The sequence below is a fragment of the Vidua chalybeata genome, chromosome 18 (genome assembly GCF_026979565.1).
Source record: "Vidua chalybeata isolate OUT-0048 chromosome 18, bVidCha1 merged haplotype, whole genome shotgun sequence".
Lineage (NCBI taxonomy): Eukaryota > Metazoa > Chordata > Aves > Passeriformes > Viduidae > Vidua > Vidua chalybeata.
Window position 1 is genome coordinate 12201130 of NC_071547.1, and position 20251 is coordinate 12221380.

Sequence of the window (20251 nt, forward strand, 5' to 3'; positions counted from 1 at the left end):
GCGCATGCGGCGGGCGGGGCGAAGGAGGCACGGCCGGCACGGCGCGGTGTAGAAAAGAGGCGGATTTTATTTATTGTGGCGGGGCGGAACATAAATACACACGGAGCGCCGCGCCTGCCGCTCCGGGCGGGCCGGGCCACGGCTGCGGCCCCGGCGCCCTGCCGCCAGCCGCGCACCCGGGCCGGGACGCGGAAAGGGAAGAGGCTGTTCGCAGCCCGGGGCGTTTGGCCTAAGGCTGGGTCGGCACGGTGCGTGTGCGGTGCCAGCCCGGTCCAGGAACGGCGGTTCGAGAGCGATCAGTGCATCTGAGCATCCCGGAATGGCGGGATGAGCGCGGGGCAGTGTCCAGCACTAGCACCCAGCACCGGGGAGCGAGGGAGGGAGGGAGGGAGCGAGGGAGGGACCCCTTGTCTATATACAGATCGGTACAGAATCCTAACGCATGCTAGGGATACAACGTCAAGCCGGGCTAGGGCTGCGGCAGGGCCCTGGCAGTCAGCACGGCTGCCCCGGCGGAGTGGCTCTGGCAGCAGCCGCACGTCGCAGTCCTCCTCCTCTGCAGGTAGGGTCGGTGTCCTTCAAAGCCCCGGGCTGGGGGGAGTCATTCCTCCTTGGCCAGCGTCTGCAGCAGCAAAGGGCTGCCGAAGTGAGTTATGTAAACATAGGAAATGCCGTGGATCAGTTCTACAGGATGGGGTTCAGATTAATTATGAGAGCATGATCCCATTCCAGGCTGGCCTGGTGGCTTTTGGGATGCTATTGCTAGACGAGAGTGGCCTCCCTTGCCTGTAAAGAGCATGGCAGCTGCTTTTACATTGATAGAAACTGAGGCTGGGGCTGCTGGAACTGGAGAGGAGCAAACTTTGTCACTTGTGACAGACACCTGTTGTGTCAGATGCTGAGCCTGGAAGGAAGCCAGGAATGGCAGAGGGAACCCTCTGTGTGGCTGCTGGAGGTAAAGGGAGACAACAGGGGAGCGTGGAGGACACAGGCATCCCCCTCATCTGAAGGAGTTGGAGGAGGGTGTGCAGCTGAAGAAGTCCTGGCTGATCTGGCGTGGGTAGCCCTCCAGCACTTTCACCTGGACCGGATCAAACTTCCAATAATCTCGGCCTCTCAGGAAATAGGCAAAACCTGTGGGTGAGAGAGGAAGGTTTAGAAGAAGCAGCATTCATGTGGCTCAGAGCTCTTTGCCAGCATTTTGTTCAGCTGTCACTCTGCAACACATGTGGTACTGAAAGAGAGCTGGAAGAGGCAGGAGATTTTACTTGAACCCAGGCTTGTGCCATTCCCATTTCTTTCACACTGTTTTAGTTTTGATAAAAAATCTAGTTTTACTTTTTGGACAGTAAACAGGATGGATTTGATTTTATTTTCCTGGTGGGTTTAAATATGCTGTATGCTTGTAGTGACCCAGCCCTGTGAGGGCAGGGGATTTCTAGGACAGGGACGGGCAACTTGTGAAGACCTGCTCAGAGCATCTGTTTCTGTGGGCAAACTGCCCTGGAATTTAGGTTCTGGAAGCAGTGGGGAGTTGTTTCACTTCATCCTTAGAGAGGAAAGAGGCACTCACCACACCTGTCATCCCAAGCACCCTGGCTGTCCCCAGTGTTTCTGTGGCACTGCCCTACTATTTTCAGCATGGGGCACAGTGGGGAGGACTGCTCAATACCAGGCTCAGCCTGTTCTTTGTTCAGCTCCCAGGTAGAAGTGTAGGCAGTGTTTCTGTTGTCTTCTCATCACTTCCTTTGGCAGGAGCAGTAAGAGGTGGGCAGGATTCTGTGACCTTTTCTTGGTCAGATATTTGACTTCTCTCTATCATACACTTACATATTAATTGCTGCAATTAGTGGGAATGAAACAACTTCTCAGTTCTCTACCCACTGGAGGGAACTGCCCCTCTACACTGTATGGGATGTGTTGTGGTTGGGCAATGTCCACTACTACCACATGTGTAAATCTGCTCAGCTCTTCCAGCTGGGCAGTGCTGCCAGCCAGAGCAGGCCACGCTGCTGCTGCACTGACCAAACTCGTCCTGGAAAGCGGCGTCGATCTCCGGCGGGACGCCACGCCAGTCGGCCATGGCCCGGGGGTAGATGTTGTCCACCTGGCGCCTCTGGGGGTTGAAGCGCCAGTAGTTGCCTCCACTGAAGATGTAGATCTTGTTCTTCTCAGCCCCCCACACCAGAGCCGCCTGCACAGGGGATGCAGAGAGGCCCAGCTCCACAATTGGGGTGGGACCAGATACCCGTCTCTCACCATCATAAATCCAGTATTGAGAATCTATTGAGGAGACAGAAAAGGGAAACAAGGGGTCAAAAACTCTGACAGTTTGGCAGGCAACTGTGCAACTGGAGCTGGTGCCTTGGCAGAACTCCCACGGGAAGCTGTGCCTGAGAGGCAAAACCACCACCAAGTGTGATGGATGCCGCCACGGTTGTGTGTCCAAAATGCTGTCAATGCATTGACATCCCACCTCAGTCCAGCCTGGTGGGTGTTGGAGGGGGACAGGAAGGTCCATTTCAGCAGCATTTTTCTCTATTTGTGGAAGTTACAAAGGACTTGGCTGCAGGCACCAGCCTCTGCCCTGCAATCTCAGCACCTGGAAATCATGTGGGCATGCACAGGCACAAAGGGGCATGTGGCTGGAAAGGAGCAAGCTGCAGAAACCAGGAAGAATTTGCCAAGCTGATATAGAGACTGGAAGCAGAGTTCCAGATTAGATTAAAATGGGAATCTCTGTAATTAGCCTAGGGCATGTAATACTTTCCCCTTATCTCATTTTAACTCACCGTAGGAGCCTGCCAATTTTAGCACTGTAAGTCCTTGTGTGCAGGTCAGGTGCTCAGAAATGTGTTCATGCAGGAGCTCTGCCTGCAGAGCCACTGGTACTCTGATTTTGGTACTCGGTCCCATGGAGTGCAGACGGGGTGTGCACACCCATCATGAGTTCCCAGGTCATCCTGCATCCCTCCTATTAAACCTCCACTTGGGAAGAGCATTAAAGAAAACAGTGGAGCTGAAACGAGGTTTGTTGCTGGCCTTGAACCCCAGAGATGTTCAAGAGCTGGTTTCATTCCTAATCTTTCTGGTTGCTGGAGGTTGCCTGGCTCTGCACCCAGGCTCCCTGTAGGCTCATAAAGCCATGTGGTACTAGGGAAGTTCCACATCCAGGTCTCTGAGGAGCAGAGAAAATCCTGTCCCCACCCTGAGCAGGAGACACAGGCACAACCACGGAATTGCTGGGGTTCACTTCTGGCACAGTGCTTCCCGTGACAGCTGGAGAGATGGAGCAAATGTTTCCTTCCTTCTCCTCTGCTGGGGCAGAGGCAAATTACAAATGTTTGTGTTCCAGGGAAGGAGAATAGGATATTGTGGCTGTGTTTAAAACAAAAAGTGAACCCTTGTTCTTGGTCCTCAATACCTGATAAAAAGTTTAAATAGATAAGGAAACAAATAACCAGGATTACTGGATTGCTGAGGATTTCCAAGAGGTTTATTGTTCCAGGAACCTGCTGGGTCCTCACTACCCCTAAGTAATTGAGATTTCTGAGCCATCTGATCGTAGTCCAGCTCTTACCTTGGAAAAACCAGATGTTGCCCAGAGGGTCCTCGAAGGTGGCATCGACAGAGCTGGGGATGCCCTGCCAGTGGCGAGAGGCCAGAGCTGGGTAGCCATCCTGCAGCTTTCCAGCGCGGAGCCGCCACACGTAGCGGGACCTGAAGAAGAACAGCTCCCCTCGGATGGTGGCTGCAGCATCAAAGGCCGTGTGGCAGGCGTCGGGCTGCTCGCCCTGCAAGGCACAGCAGGTCAGGGCTGGCACCCAGAGCCCCGGCTGGGCACACCCCAGGGGAAGGCCCCTGTGTCCAGGCAGCTGCCCCGTTTGGGTTGGGCACGGGCTGCACAGAGATCCCCTCCCTGCACAACCCATTGCCAGCCGTGGGGTCTGGGCCTGGCCTCAGCAGGGTTGGTGGAAGAGGCAGACACCAGCTCAGGCTGCTGCAGGACAGCCCCAGCCAGGGTGTCAGGGAAGGGCACAGACCAGCCCTGCACTCACCTGCACGTTGGTGATCTCGTTTGTTTCGAGGTCTGGCTGGGGCACCTCTGCTGGCTGGGTTGGGGTTGGGTCAGGATCCAGTGAGGGTTTCCCATACAGGTACTGGATACCTTGCTTGTCATCCTCGCTCAGGCTCAGGGGGTAGCGGAAGATGTAGAAAGGAGACATCAGAGACTTGGAGACAGCCGTGTGCTGCAGGCCCAGCACGTGGCCAAACTCATGAGCAGCCACTTGCAGGAGGTCAGTGCCTACAAAGGGAAAAATTGGAAGATACTTTTGTCTGCTCACATGCTTTGGCCTCCTGGGCCTGCTAATACCAGTTACCAAACACTGACATGTGTTGTAGGAGTCCAAAAAGAGGAAAGAGAAATCTACCTCCAACTATGTTGTTCCCAGATATCTCCGGTGTAGCTCGAAAATATGTTTGTAGGGTTTTTTTAAGGAGTCAGAGGGAAAAATAAAGAGGTTCACTGGTTCAGAAGCACCATGAGTCAATTCATACACTTGGGTATTAACCTGGATATGTTGGTAATCTGCAATTCTGTTGTCAGAGGCTCTTGCCACCTCATCAGCTACCAGGAAGAAAAGCATTTTCCATGCATTTTTGGAAAGGAGAAATTTGCACAGAGAAGGAAGTCTAGACCAGAGGTGTAGGAGGTGGTGTGGTCAGGTTGGTGTTTGTCCACCCAGCTTGAAGCAGTTGTTGGCTAGAGCTGAAATTTAGCAAGTCCCACTTAGATCACATCCCCTGTGGAAGATACTGGTGTTGGTGAGAGAACTCTGGGATTAACACTTGCCAAAGGCCATTGTCACAGACAGCAGAGGGAGCTCATTTATTGCTTGTCTTAGAAATAAATCCATAAAATATCTTGAGACTTCTTCACCAGACTTAAACAGATTTATGAGAGACCATGTTTTAGGAATACATTACCTTGGTGTATCTACAAAAGGAGAGGGGGAAAGGCGATTTCAGTACACAAACTTGCATTGTTTGGCAGGTTTTGTTTAGCTTCCAAAGGGTCCTTTCTAGAGCTGGTAAATTTCACTATGTCCCAGCATATTCATTCACTTGCCTTCAGCCAGAAATCCTCCAAGCTGCAGCCCAAGTGATGAGAGCAGCAGGGATGTGAGTCAGCCAGCCTTGATGCTCCAAGCAGGATTTCCCTGCTGGCTGCAGGGGACCAGGTCACTTCTCAGCTCCAGGAGAAGGGAGAACACAGTGGGGAGGAACCCCTGGGAAGGGTGGAGGGGAAGGTGAGCCCTGCCTTCCTCCACCGGCCAGCTTTACCTGGAAGCCATGAATCTGCACAGCACCGGCCTGATTAAATCAACACATCTAGGTCAGCTGAGAGAGTGGGATTCCTATGCCAGTGATTTATTACAAACTTTCAGACACTTCTGTTTAGCTTGGCAGGCTCCTCACTTGCTGCTTTCCAGTGTTGGCAGATGAGCTGTGCTGTCAGAGTCTCCAGGGGAGGTGCACAACAGCACGGCTGAAGGAGCTGTGCTGCACAGCATCCCTGTGTCCCTCACGGATGGTCCTCCACAGGGGCCCCGCTTCCTGCACGGCTCTGGGGTGACCCCAGGGCACACTCGTGCTCTCCCATCAGTAAAATGAGGCTAAGGATTTCCCTGTCTCACTGAGAGCTGAGTCAAGGATTTATCCATGTTTATATCGTAAAGCTCTTTTCAGCATATTAAATGGCAATTAGCTCCAAAGAGCTTTTACAACAGTTATTTATGGATGATATGGGAGGGGGGGGGGGGAGAAGGGGGAATGCCATGGAATAGAGCTGGATTCTGATGGGAACTGGTGTCCACTTTCGGTTCCTGGTTTGCCCCCAACACTGTTTTATGGGAGAAAGCAGGAAATTCTTCAACAACAGAGGGTGAAAACCAACAGAGCCCGCTCCTGCCCCAGGAGCAGAAACCCCTCTGCAAAGAGGTCCTGTGCTTGTGATTCTTGTTTTGGGCCAGCACGAGCAGGGCTGTGAGACACAGCAGTGCTGTGTCCCATGCCGTCAAACTGGCCTACAGCTGGCACTGACATGGTAGGGGCACCCCACGGGCTTTGGGGGTGCTCACTGACATGGGCAATATTTTTGGGAATCCCCAGAGAGGCCTGGGGTTAACTTGGGCTTTGTGATTCTTTGTCCATGTAGATAAACTGGGAAGGAGGAGGCGGAGCTGACCTGGGTTAATTTTGGTGAGTCTTCCAGAAACTGATGCACTGGGCACTGCTCCAGATGGTCCCAGGCAGTACTGCAGTATCTCATGAGATACTGTGACACCAGACCCTGAGTGCCCAAGCAAAGAGCTACCAGCTTGGATCTATTATTAGCAAAATTTTAAAAAAGAGTCTTGACTGGATGTGGTGTTGTTTGTGGTCAGAGCATTCCCAGGCCACGGGGACAGAGCTGGAGCCTGGGTGGTTTCCCTTTATGGACTTGTTTGAGGGCAGAGATTGTGAACAATGCGTGCAGGGACTGGGACTGAGGCTGTTCTTTGGAAGACAACGGTGTCACACAGAGCCTGAGCCTCAGTTTTCCTTCATCCTTTCCTCATTTCATTTCTCATGACTCCTGCCAATGCCAGGTGCAATTCCCCAGTGGCAGGGCACATGGCTGGGCAGAAGAACAAACTCTTGCTCCCCCACACAGGAGGAGTCCATGGGGAAGCTGGGGTCCTGGGCCTGGATGCTAACAGCTGGCTTCTAACTGGTGAGAGATGACAATGCTCACCACAAAAATAGTTGTTGCCTCTCAGTTTTACAGGGTCCCTGTTCACAGCACAGGGAATCATTTCCAAGTTCACTGACAAGCACCCTGGAGCACCCACAGCTCCTCTTGAAACAGAACCGTACCCAGGCTGTTCCCAATCGTCCAGGTCTCGTCATAGTCAAAGTGAACGTCTCCTTCCCGGTGTGTTTTGGGGAAGAATGCGTGCGCCAGGATCCCTCCAGGCCCATCAAAAGGCAAATTGTCTCCATGCCAGTACCTGGGGGGAAGACACATTGCACCTCAGACAAAGGGGCTCCAGCATCATGTAGCCAAAGGTGGGAGGCACTGAGAGGGGACAGCAGCTCTCATTCTCATCCTGAGTTCATTCCACTGGTCTAGATCAACTGCTCAGAGCTATTCCAATTGCCACAAGCCAAATTCTGCTTCAGAGCCCTGAGGAAGCAACTTGATCACACCACGCACTGAGGAAGCAGATCTCAGTCACACCAAGCTCTGGGGAGTTTGTATGTTTTCTCAGGGATGTTTCTCCCCCTCCCCTCTTCAGCTTCCAGCCCAGAGCTGACTGTGGAGCCTAAAGAACTAAGGAGGTGACTGGCTAAGCCAAGATTGAGTTGATATTACTGGGTGGTGGGGGGACTGCATAAGGGCAGCTGGCAGCAAACCCAGCCAAACTCTCAGGTCCTCACTCAAGCCAAGCCACTGAAGAGTAATGAAGGAAACTCATGAGAGATGTGGCCACTTGAGAGAGCTGAGGGAGACAAATACACAGCATGCAAATCACATCACTGCTTGGACAGTCTCCACTGCCCTCATTAGCTCTGTGCAAACACGCAGCTCAGGGAAGTCTTTGCCCCAGTGAGTATTTTGCCAAAAGGGAATTTCAGGCCAGGAGCCAAGATTCACTTAACCAAGAAACTATATTTGTCTTTGGGCAGACAGATACATCCTTCAGTCAAGGGACAGGATGGAGGACCTGAAGATGGAAAGTCAAAACAAACGCTTAAGAAAACAGCCTGTGGGCAGAGAAACGTAAATGTCCCAGGAAAATTAATGAATGATCAGTAACGGTGCTGTGCATGGCCAGCGTGGAACAGCTGCGCTCACACCGAGCAGCCCACAACTGACAAAACTAAAATGATCCCAATGTCTGAAAGCAGAAATGTGAGCCTCCATGTAAGTGCCTGAGCTGTGTGCTGGCAGCTCTCGGCTCTGGTTACAGCCCTGCTCCTCTGGCAGGAGGAGGCTGTGCTGCCCGCCGTGCCCACCTGGTGAAGTCGATGACGATGTCAGCCCGTCCCTCCTGCACCTCGGTGAAGGTCAGCGGGGTCACATCACTCCAGACTTTCAAAGCTTCCTCTATGGTCCTTCTCACTTTAGCTTTTACAAGTTGCCATGGGAACCTGATAATTCTGGAAGGCAACAGACACTGGATGAGGAGAGCATCAGCTGCTGTCCCATGGACAGGGCTGTCACAAAGACACCAGCTCTACAATCAGCATCACCAGGGCCACAATTCCCAGCACCACAACGTCTCCAATCCATACATGCACTGCTCCACTACCCTCTACCAATCAACATGTGCAGCAGATAAATCCCATCAGTGTTGAAACCCTCTGGCTGGTGTGCCAGAGGGCACTCTCTTCCCTGGAGAGTTTTGCAGATTCTGTCTTGTTCTGAAGTGCCACAGCACTCCCCAGGTCTATCCCCTGTAAGGCCACCACCACAAAGATTCCTGAGAGTGGTGTGATGTGATTTCTTCTCCTTAATCGCTGCACTTTTTGCCACTGGAAACTTGGGTTCACTCAGCAGTTGCTCCCACTTCCTCCGATAACAAGAGCAGACTGAAAGGTCTGCCACAGAGGGAAGTTTCTTTCCTTTCCATTAACAGTATTGCTATATGTAAATCTCTGCTGTGTTTCTTTCTTTAACACTACTGACCAAAAAGAAAAAAAAAAAAAAGGAAGAAGCCTTTCTGTTATCTTCAGCCTCCTGATGGTGTGAGGAACTGTCTCCTGTATTGGAATAAGCAAAAGATGATTTACATGCTGTCAAGGTCCATATGACTGTGCTCACTTCTCCACTCATACCCCTGAGGGCAGCTGCAGAGGCAGCACAACCCTCCCTCCAGTCTGTTGGGTAGATTCACAACTGAGAACGTGTGGGGTGATTTGGGCAAAACTTTACACTGAAGTGGTGTTTACGGGACTATCAAAAACAGCTGAATAAAAAGATCTTTTTAAAATAAACTGTGAGGTGAGCCCCCCGTGGGGTGGCTGTGGGGCAGAGGCACAGCAGGAGAGTGCTGGTGATGGAGGCTCAGCTCAGCACGTGTGAGGGCAGTGACCGTGTGTGCCCAGGAGTGCTGGTGTGGGACTGCCGGGGCTGAGGCAATGGCTGTGCACAAGGGAAGGGCAGCTGTGCTTGTGGAGCGTGCTCAGGAGGGGATGAGGAGGTGCTGGGGACAAGCCGTGGTTCAGGGTGTGGCTCCCCTGGTCCCTGTGCCTCTCACGGTCCCATCGCAGCTCCAGGGATACCAGACCAAGCGTTTGGGCAAGGAGAAGTGAACCAGCCTGGCTGCCACACAGCCTGATTGCCACACAGCCTGACTGCCACACCAGCCCAGCTGCCACTGCAGGCCTCCCTTACTTGTAGGTGAGGTTGGTCTTGTCCCAGCGGCCGCCGGAGAGGACGAAGCGCTTCTGGCGGTTCCGCCCGCTCGGGCCGTCCGGCAGCAGCGGCAGGTCGGGCACGCCGCAGCGGGGCGGGTTCCAGCCGGCCGAGTGCCCGGCTGCAGCCACGGGGAAGCCCTTGGCAGGCACACCCGTGCCCACGGCGTTCACCAGGGCAGCCAGCCAAGGAGCCTGCTCCTTCCAGGTGTGATGCTTTCGAGACATGTCCTGAAAGGCAAAAGCACGACTTCGGTGTCTGTGAGGATGCTGCCTTGTTGCAGAGTGGTGGGCAGCTGCCCACAGCAGTCCTGCAGCAGGGACTTCCACTTCTGCCCAAGGCTGTTTCCCCATGGTAGGACACAGCCTGCCCCCCACAAACATGCTGTGTTCCCTGCTCTGAGGCTGGCTCACACCTGGGGGACACTGTGTCGTGCCATGGCACCCTCTAAGCACTCGGCTATTTTTGGTCCACATTTCCTTGGCAGCTGGCCGGCAGGAAATACTTTTGCAGGCTGTGGATGAGAACCAGACCCTTCAAGTATAAAACAAATCACTAGGGAATAAATTCTCCCCCTTTGCCCTACATCCTTTATTCCCTCCTGGCCCCAGGTAGAGGTGACATTAGTGGGAGGAAGTCTTTAGTCCCCAGCGTGCAGCTGTGCTCCTTGTTGTCACTTCTGTGGTGTCCTCTTGCTGCCCTGGCACCGTGGGCAGGTCTCAGCATGGCCAGTGGACACGGCAGAGCAGGACACAGAGCTGTGGGGTGACAGCCCAGCCCACGGGCAGAGAGCAGCAGAGCCTGTCCCTGCGGCCCCCACCACTGCCTGAGGGAAGGACTGCGCCGTGTCCCCTCGCCTCACTGTACCTGTGATTCTGCTTGGGATAAGATCTGGGCTCTCCCACGCTTAGCTGGAAAAGCAATGTTTCTCTTGACAACATTAATTAGTGCTAATTAGCTGACTTCCACCGGTTTCCCGTGTTGCCACCATGAAACACAACTCAGGTGTCACCTCCGACCTGTTGTGGGGTGAGAGGTGCTTGGTCCACATCACTGTGCTGCAGAGGGCCAACCACTGATTTTTTTTTTTTTTTCCTGCCTGATTTTATGCAGCAAATGGAAGGTGTTTGAGCAGCAGGAGGAGCTGAGATGCAGCAGTGGTGCATCTCTACCTGGACAGGCAGCTCTGTCCCACAGGGCTCCAGAGGGAGGACCTGGGCTTTAGGCAGGCTCTTTCTTCCCCTGCAAAGAGCTGCCTTCTTCCAGGCCAGCTTTCCTGGCTGCCCTGCCAGCGACACGGGGGTCAGGATGGCACGGTGCCAGAGCTGCCATGATGCCTGTAATCCACATGCTGCCACCCTCTGCTCCCACAAAGAGCCCATTCACACAGGCTGGAGTGAAGTGTGAAGGCCTTGGCATTAATTCCACCACTGAGCTCCTGGCCCCGTGCCTCTGAGCCAGGCACAGATGGACAGGGGAGCCAGGCAGGTCACACAAGCTGCACTTTGGGTGTCCACACATCACTTTAGGATTTTGGTGTGTGTGTCACCACTCCAGCCTGCTGGCTGCTCCTTCCCAGACACACAGACAGACACCCCTGGTGACTTGGCAACTGCTAGCCTTTGCCTCAGAGCCATTGATACAGTCCTGGTGTCCCAGTGCACTTTCACACACCACAGGAACTGCACCAGCCACACATGGAAAGAGAGAAACCCTTTCCACATCCTGAACAGCAAAACCTGCCCAAGCCACCAGCCATGCCCTGAGCATCCATTCCAGGCTTAGGGGAGGAGGAGCACGGGCTGGCCTGTCCAGAGGAGCCTGCACTGGGCTGCTCCTGCTGAGACTGGCGCCCTGCCAGGCTGGAGGTACCTGTCTTCTAAGAGGAGCTCTCTGAGAGCCACCTGGCACCCTGCCTGGGCTGGCAGCTACTGCTGCAAAGGACAGCTGGCAGGAGAAGCTGACAAAGTTCATGTTCTGGCCAACATCTTGTTGTCAGCCCCGATGACACCGAAGCACACAGTGGCAGCTGTGTCACCTAAGCACAGCCTGCAGGGCTGCTCAGCCCCTTGCTCCTGGGTGCACCCACTGCCAGGTCCTGGCAGCTGAGGCCTTGGGGTGATGAATGCATCTGGTTTTCCAAGGCCGGGAAGTGCGGGGCCTAGGAGCACTGGGAAACCCTCAAGAAGTGCTCAGGGAGGTGGGGTGGCTGAGGCTGCCTTACCCCTGTTTTTTGCCTCGGCGATGCTCTGCACATTCCCCCCCTGGGAAGGCCAGTTTCCTTACAGACTGGGGCCACTGGCTTGAACTGGAGGTTATCACTCTCCTCTGACCAGGAGCAGAGAGAGGAGAAGCTGCCTGTTTCCTTCTTGCCCTGAGGAATCCCATGCCCAGAGGCAGAGCAGAGGCAGCTTTGCTCTCCCCTCTTTGGTTAGCTCAAGGCACTGTTATGAATCCCAGCTTTCCAAACCTCACTTTGCAAGAGCAGGACCCTCCCTGCTCCTCCTGTCCTTTGCAGACTGGGTCCTGGAAGGGGGCACAGTGTAATCCTGTGAGTGGCTCTGGGTGGGGCAGGAGGCAGGACCTGCCCTGCTGCCCTGCGTGTGCCTCTGGACAAACAGTGACTCTGTCCCTGTTGTCACGGCACCAACATTAGCACCATGGCAGGAAAGGGCTGGAAAATGCCACTGCAGGCAAGGGGAAATGTGACAGGCACAAACCACTTGCCAAACAATGCTCAGGGGACACCCAGGCTGGAGTTTTTGGCCTCCTTGGCTGGACACACCTTGCTGCAGGCACTTCCCAGGAATTAGATACCGTGTCCGCTCGCTTAAGGTTGCATCCTTCCCAGGCAGTGCTGAGCCCTCCCTCTCGTGGGGAGATCTGCTTTGTTCCCTGAGCTGCTACCACACCCCAACTGCATTGCTCAGGGTTCATTTAGGGCCCTGCTGCTGCCAGGCTCCTGCACAGCTGTGAGGGGAAGGGGAGGAGGGCACTGGCTGCTGGGTACCCATCAGGGCATCCCCACTGGTGCCATCCCACCAGCAGAGGGGAGGGGATTCCTGAACACAAAAGCCAAGGAAAATCCCTGCAACCCAGGATAGGGTTTGTCCCAGCAGAATGCAAAACAGATCTGAGCCTCTGGCTGAGTGTGTGCAGCCACTTGCAGTGCCCTCCCTGCATTACCCACAGCTGGGGTGCCTGCTGGCATGGGAACTGCTGCCTTGTAGTCAGAGGCCAGGGCTTTGCAGTAGAGGCTGACCAGTAAATGTGAATACAGCACAAGCACAGAGAGTATTCCAGGCCTGAAACCAAGGGTCGAGGGCAGTGAGGGCTGCAGAGGAGCAAAGCTCTACCAAAGAGGGTTGTGCTGCAGGCTGGTCACAGCTCCTCACAAAGAAAATGCCTCTTCCTGCAGCCTCGTGACTGAAAGGCTGAGGGGGAAGGAGGGAAAGGACGGATCCCACGGGACAGCAGAAACCACAGCGGAGGTACAGGCTGCCCACTCAGTTCCTCACAGCTTTATCAGCCTTCAAGTGCTGTGATACAACAGCCATCACCTCTGGGTCTGCTGGAGCCAGATGAACAGCAGCCAAGCTTCCCAGGAAGTGTTCCAGCCATCCCAAGGAGCCAGGAGCATCTTTAACCTCCTCGTGTTGGGCAGCACTCACCCTGCAGAGCCCCCGGGAGGAGCAGCAGCCGGAGCAGCCCAGCTGCAGTGGAGCATCAGCAGCACTGTGCCTAAATGAGCACAGGGGTGGGGCTGGTGCCTGGTGCTGACAAACCCACGGCCCTCCTGTGCCTGGCTCCATCCTCCTCTGCCTGCTTGAACTTAAACTTGTGTCCTCTATTGTGTACCTAATCACCTGGGCTCCCGGACGTGAAAGGAGACCCTTCTCCCTGTCCAACAGGAGCAACTGGACAAGTTACAGCCTGAATCCATCAGTCTTGGATGCTTCCCCTGTCACTGGGGCTGTTTCCTCTTCAGCTGGGGAACGAGCTCATGGACTTTGTCTCCATTTCCCTGTTCCTTCTGCTCCTGCTTTTCCATTGCTTCTGTTTCTGCTTCCTCCTTTTGTTACTCAGAGGTGTTTGCTGCCTCTCTGGCTGGCAGCATTATCCCCCTCCTCCCTACAAGCCTGCACCTCAGAGCACTCCTTATTTCAGCAGGGAAGGACAGCAGAGATGCTTTCTCTTGCAGTTCTCATGTAAGACTGTTCTCTCACCCCATTTTTGCCCACTGTGGGGTGGCTATGCCTCCCAAGGGCTCTGCAGCCCCTGAACAGCAATGTTCCTGCCTGAGACCAGCATTGTTCTCCTGATGCATAGATGGCTTTTTGTGCAGCCTGCCTCTCAGCCCAGCATGGATTGCCAGGGGTTGGATTGGAAAGTGCAGCTACAGCTGATGGTTAATGGTGGAACTGGAACCAGCTTCATTCTAGTCAGCTTGTGTTCCAGAAGCAGCCTGGGCTGGGAAAGTGCTGATGCTGCAGGTGGAGTCTCGTGGCAGAAACATGACTGTGGTCTGGTCTAACCCTGAGCTAAAATGTGCTCCTGCTCAAGGCACTGTTAGTGGAGACAATGCCTAGGCAAAGCCACCAGATTTATTGATCCTGCCTCCCCCAGGACAAGGTCTCTATGAATTCCTTGCTCACACAAAATACTTCAGCTCCAGGACTCCTCCATGCTGGCTGCAGCCTGGTCCCACTGCAGACAGAGAGAGCACAAAGGCTGGGGCCAAACAGGAGCTGCTGCAGTGCCTGGCCATGCACACACTGCTGGATTTTCCTCTCCACTCACTTCCCACACCCCATGGCACCATCCAGCACTACCTCCTGGGGCCTGACAGTTTGTTTCCGGATTACTTGGTGGTAGTTGTTGTTGGCAATGAAAAAAGGAAAATGTTTACTTTTCCTAAGCAACGTGGAACGTGAAACATGGACTGCAAATGTTTATGGCCACAGACAGAATGAGAAGAACCAGGCTTTGGTGTAACAAGAGAAAGCGAATGAATAAACACTGTGGGACTATTTTTATTATCAGACATTTTAATTATGTGACAGTTTGTGGGACTATTCCATCAACAACACTACAACCAAGCTGCTAGTGTCACCCAAGCAACAGTTTGCCAGAAACAGGAGTCCTTACAGAGCAAACAAGCCCCAGGATGCTGACATAGCAAAAGGTTTCAAGAGCCCTTAATCTGATGACCTAGAATTCCCCTTGAAACGAAGAAACTGCTCTAGGATGTGGCACACTCCTGGCAGGGGAGGAAGGGGGTTGAGATGTTTTTTCATTGTGTAGTTACATCCAAGCTAAGGGAAGCCAGGAGCTACCAGTGCCTCTCTCCTGCCCAAATCAACCAAGAGGAGGAAGTCTGGTCACCTGCCTGTCCTTGCTGGGACTCCTCTCTCTGCACCAGGATCTCAGTGAACGTCTAAAAACATGTCTGTAGCCCTTAGTGAACCCCTGAAGTGCTGTGCTTTTCATTTTGCCGGGCAGCTATGTGCTGTGCTTCCATTTGCTTTAGGCTGAGCCACCCCCAGTGCAAGAAAACCCACAAACCCTTTATTTACCGTCCATATATTTGAGATTAGTAGAAAAGAGCTACTTAGTAGGAAGTAGAATCAGCATCTCTGCAGGACAACTTTCCACCAAAAATCATTTTCAAACAACTCCTACACAGTGCATCCCTTCTTCTGCAGAGCCCCACAAGTTATGGTGTCAGGGCAGGATAAGTGTGGGGGAAGCAAGTGTAACATAACCTGGAGAGGGGGATCCTCCCCAAAGTGCTTCTCTCCTGTCCCTCCCTGATGTGCTTTGCCAGCTGCACCCCAAGCCCTGCCACAGCGCAGGGTGTGCGTGTGTGCTGCCTGGGGAAGCACAAACACAACAAACCCGCTGGAGAATAACTACTTACATGTGTCTTGAGTCTCTCCCAGAGCAGAAGATAAACATGCCTAAAATTACCCCACGGCTGACTGCAGGATTTAAATAGCCAAACCAAGGAGTGCAAATCAAACCCTTCCTGCAGGAGCTGCCCGAGCCCGGAGTGAGGCAGGCAGGGGCTGTGGGGAAGGCAGTGCCCTGCTTCCAGAGGGGAACCTGCTGTGCTCGGGGGGAGATCTGCAGGACCCCTGATGGGTTACATTGGTAGCTGGGAGGGTGCCCCCCACTTCTCCACGGAGAGAGACCTTCCCAGCAAATGCACGGGCTTTGATTTCCCAGGGGAGCTGAAAGCAAGGCAGGAATTCAGTGTCTGCGCGTGCACAGCCCGAGGACTGCAGATCTTTTGTTCTCGAGTTTTACAGTGGACACCAGACCCAGCCTTGATTCTGCTCTCAGTTTTCTCTTTCTTTCTTTAGGCATTAGGATAAAAAAAAAGTGAAGGAGCTCTAAGGGTTTGTCTCAACACAAGTCCTTCTGCAACTCGCCCTATAGCCTGGCTTTAAAGTGAATCTTAGCCCTGGATTCCCTCCCCTCTCAGCTGCTGCCGTTGTGGCTGGCCGCTGGAGCACAAAGCTGGGTGCAGCACACTCCTGCACCCGGGCCGTGCCTGCCCAGCCCACGCACTGGCACAGCTCGAGGAACTCCTGTGCTGTCTCACAGGAGTGGGAATCTCTTCTCCCGGCTCAGCCCCTTGGCTCCTTCCTCGTTCATCACCTGACAGCAATAGGTGCCCAGACAGGAAATTAGCTGCTGTCAGACATGAGGGAAGCATCCTTTTGTGCAGCAGGCTCGGAGTAGTCAGAGAAGGGAACACGTGATGGCGTGGCACAGCTCTGTGAGAGAGGGCAGAGTGGCCGAGGCCTCTGTCAGCCGGCAGTGCCACCTCAGCTGTCCTGCAGCCTCGTGTTCCCCGGCCGGGAGAGCAGCGGGGAGCACTGCTGCCAGCTTCCATCGTGTAAAACTGGCTGCACCTCAGAAACAGCTGAATAACCTTCAGAAGCCTTGACACCAGATAAGGAAGCCAAAAGAACAGCTATTTGGGATGACAGAACTGCTATTTGAAAGGATGGGAAATCACCTGTCCATTTCCAACCCAACCAGTGCAGCCACCATCTCTGCAAAGGCTGGTCAAACACATCAGCCTGAAACCCCGAGCCCCACGTGGCCGGTCCAACACACGAGCACAAGGCGTTCCTGAAGAAAACCGTCCTGCAGGAGTATCACCTGGAGTTACTCCAGCCAAGAGGGAAGGATTAGCACTCGCAGTGCAGAGCATTAGCCTGGGATGAGGAAGAAATCACCTCTCTGTTGGCACACTGCCTCCTGGGGGGACCTTCTTCTGGAGCAGTGGGTTTGACGCACCAGGAGTCTGAGCAGAGCTGGAGCCCTGCATTAACTCTGTGCTTTCAGCAGTCCGGTGTACATCCCACCTCAAGGGGTACTGCCAAGTCAGCTGAGCCCCTGCAACCTCTGCAGTCAGTCAGCAGCTGTGGGCGCTGGCACAGGAGATAACGGTGCCACGGCAGCTGGGCTGGGCTCGAGCTCAGAGCGTGTGAAACCCAGCTGGCTCTCCCTTCCCCCAGGACCCCACACAGGTCCTTGCCGGCAGCCAGACCAGGACCAGGGGCTGTGCCGGCTCCTCCGGGAGCAGCAGCTTCCCAGCTTGCACAGGGCAGAGCACGAGGCACCTGCCGGCCCAGCCCGCGTCCCGCAGGAGCCAGCAGTCTCCAGCTTTATGCGGGCGGAGCTCTGCCCTCCCAGCCCACCCCCTGCTGCTCTCCGACGGGACCGAAGCCCGCAGAGCAGCGTCATTCCCGGCGTGCAGGGTGCCACCACCGAGCGCTTGGCCTCACCTTTCCCAGAGGCAGCGCGGGGCCAAGCACGGTGACACTTCGTTTGGAGGAATGCGAGCGCTTTGGGGGCCAAGGCTGCTCCGTGCCAAGTCCCAGCCCACAGCAGATTTAGCAGCCAAGTTAGAAAGTGCTCAGATGACAGAGCTGATAATAAAACCATCGACAGAACCTGAACTAATCCCCTTGGGCTGCTACTGGGCATTTGCTCTGTTATTATTTCATGGCACAGCAGCGAAGCACATGTCTATAATAACCCGATTACACACGCACACATTCCCAGCACAAGGAGCTCTCTGTCTTCTCCCGTCCCCCAAATCCCTCGCACGCCGCTGCTCCTCTCCGGCAGCCGCAGTCCCTGCTGCTCGCAGCTCCGTCCCAGGGGCTGGGATCGGGCAGGCATGTGCAGGGAGAAAGAGCCCTGCTGCTCCTCTCCTGCCCGCGCCTTTGATTCATCCCTTCAGTCGCGTCTCCCCGTAACTTCTCGGAACTGCCAGCACAGCGTGCAGGGGGTGTTCGAGCAGCAGCGAGTGCTCTGCTGCCTGTGAAGCACGGGGGATGCCGTGTCCTCTCCTAAGCTCTCCTTGTCCCGGTCCCCGTTTTCCCTGGGGAACGCGGCCGTGAAAACTCCCCAACAAGCCAGGAGGAGCCCGCGGAGCGGGAGGCACCGCCGGGGCAGGGGCACCGTCCCGCGGCCGGTGACTCCGGCAGCGCTGCCCGTGCCGGCATCCCGAGCGCGGCTCGCGGATGGATGGAGCGGCGGGGCAAGACGGCTCATCCCGTTCAGCGGAGGATCTGCCGGGGAAACATTGCCCTCGGGACAGCATCGGAGAGCGGCGGGGGACACGGAGGGAGGCACCGGGCGGTCCCGACTCACCGGCTTGTGTCGGCGGGCGGGCGCGGCGGGCGCGCAGTGCAGCAGAGCGGCGGCCAGCAAGGCGGCAGCGGCGGGCAGCGGCGGGCGGGCCATGCCGGGCGCAGCGGGCTCGGACATGGGGCAGAGGAGCCGGGGGGGGGGTCCTCGCTGAGCCTTTTATCCCCCCACCGTGGCCGCCTGCCCTCCTCCTCGCGCCTCCTCCCGCTCCTGCCTTTTGTTCTCCCCGAGCCGCGGCTGCACGGGCCGGGGGGACACGGCCCGGCGGCATCGCGGGAGGGGGGTCCCGCCCGTCCCGTCTGCTCCGCCCCGCCACCCCCCGGGGGCGGAGCGGGGCGGGACCCCCCCCTCCCACGCCTGCCCGGCACCGGCCCCCGGCCTCCGGGTCCTGTCTGCCTTGGGGTGCCTTTCAACGGGCCCCTTTAAACGTGTCTTTCACCTTTCCTGCCTAAGGGGACCAAGGACTGAATCCCATCCTCTTAATGCCCGTCGAGACCACTCCAGTCCCCACGGGGAGTAGCTCACAGCCGTGTTTTAATGTGTTTGAACCCCTGCTTTGCCTGTGCAGGGCTCTGCTTTGCTCACTTTTTCACTCAAACCCTTCACTCAGCCTTTGCAAGAAGGCTTTCCCGAGCAGGGATGCTGAGGGAGGGTAAAGAAGGGAGCAACTCCCCATTTTGGAGATGCCAAAGCCTTCTCCATCTGCTCAGCCACCTGGAGATGGAGGCAGCAATGCACAGATCTGGTTTCTTGGTTCCTGTTTCTATGGGAGAAGCCCTGGATTGTGTCAGCATCCTCTCAGCAGACTTGAGTTTAGCTGAAAATTGTTTCAAGAAATGTATTGCAAATAAGAAAACTTTGATCTCCAGCTGCCTGGGCTGGTGTGCAGGGAGTGAGTAAGGCTTCCTGACATCCCAGGCTCTATTACTGCTTTATTTGTCTGTGATCAGTTGTTCATGTTTAGTTTTATGGGAACCATACTGGCGATGTAAATACTGGGTACGGTGAGCAGATGTGAGAAGAAAGAGCCTGGTCTTGGCTGGCTTTGGAAGGTGCTGCAGTGTTTAACTCACAGGCTGTTAGCAAGATGTCCCTGCACTGGAGCACCACGCTCAGCATATCCCCGAGGCCTTATCTGTAAGAGGGGACAGGGGAGCAGGGAAAACCACGTTGCACTGTGGAATTTACCCTTCTGCTCTTATTCTGGCTGTGCCCCAGGAATGCAGAGCAGACCCTTGTTTCTTGCCTTTCTCTGAGCCAGACAGCTGGGTCCCAGTGAAAAAAGCTTTCCTGCCTTTGTCTCTCTTTTCTTTAGTGTCTTTTCTTTTAATGCTGGTGTCTCTGGGAGCTCAGTGCTTTCCAGCCCATGGAAGTGGAGCCCTGGGGAAGTGGGGAGAGGCATAGGAGCAGCCTGTAAGGCAGCAACAGGCAGTTTGGCTCTTCTGAATGAAAGGAGACTTTTAAAGGGGGTGTTCTGGGAAACTTGGTCCTTGCAGAGATGGAACTGTGTGTGAGAACTGCTGGCTCCTGCCAAGGCACTTAGCACAAAAGAAAGTGCTATGTTGTGTTTGGGATCACAGATATTTCCCAGCCAATCCAGTAGATGTTTAGCAGCAGGAAAACGGCTGTTGGGTGTTCTGGGGACTCCCGTGCCCTGTGTGCAGCCTGCGGAATTCCTTCTTGTTGTGTTCCTGAGCTGGGAGCTCTCTCAGCCACTGTCTGTCCTGTCCATGCAGCCCTCACCCCTGCTGTCTGCAGGATGCAGATGAATGCACAGAGGCTGCTGCCACATGAGCACAGGGCTCCCACCCACCCCAGCCCCAGAGCACCGACAGTCTGACATCTCCCAGTCTGACATCTCACTGTCTGCTTGCTTTCCTGCAGCTCCTGCCAGGCTGGAGCCAAACTTGGGCTTCTTGGGATGGCTGCAGCTCAGTAGAAGTTCTCATGGCTGAGAGGTCCCCATGGTCACTGATGCTGCTGATTTGGCATCCCCACATGGAGCTCTTCTAACTCAGCATCTGTTCAGGGCCTTCCAGCCCTAGCAAGTGGCAGGACTTTTCCAAGCCCTTCTGACCACAAGCATTAGCTCTTCTCCCACTCCCCTAAGGC

General features: G+C 55.0%; 1 protein-coding gene across 1 annotated transcript; it reads right to left on the minus strand.

Moving 5' to 3' along the window:
- Nucleotides 1-64: 64 nt before the first annotated feature.
- MMP11 (matrix metallopeptidase 11) lies at nucleotides 65-18259 on the minus strand. Its single transcript, XM_053959454.1, has 8 exons — nucleotides 18143-18259; nucleotides 9446-9696; nucleotides 8065-8208; nucleotides 6922-7055; nucleotides 4059-4306; nucleotides 3581-3794; nucleotides 2026-2283; nucleotides 65-1134 (listed from the first exon to the last, which is right to left on the minus strand). Exons 1-8 carry the CDS (start codon nucleotides 18257-18259, stop codon nucleotides 1001-1003), a joined length of 1500 nt encoding a protein of 499 aa, XP_053815429.1. The 3' UTR covers nucleotides 65-1000.
- Between the last annotated feature and the right edge of the window lie 1992 nt (nucleotides 18260-20251).

Bases quoted from the DNA above. Each gene is read 5' to 3' on its own strand.
- MMP11 (XM_053959454.1), bottom strand. From the start codon at position 18,259: ATGTCCGAGCCCGCTGCGCCCGGCATGGCCCGCCCGCCGCTGCCCGCC. The intron at 8,209-9,445 runs GTAAGGGAGGCC...GTTGCCTTCCAG, and splicing joins AAGACCAACCTCACCTACAA to AATTATCAGGTTCCCATGGC. The intron at 3,795-4,058 runs GTGAGTGCAGGG...TGTGCCTTGCAG, and splicing joins ACGAGATCACCAACGTGCAG to GGCGAGCAGCCCGACGCCTG.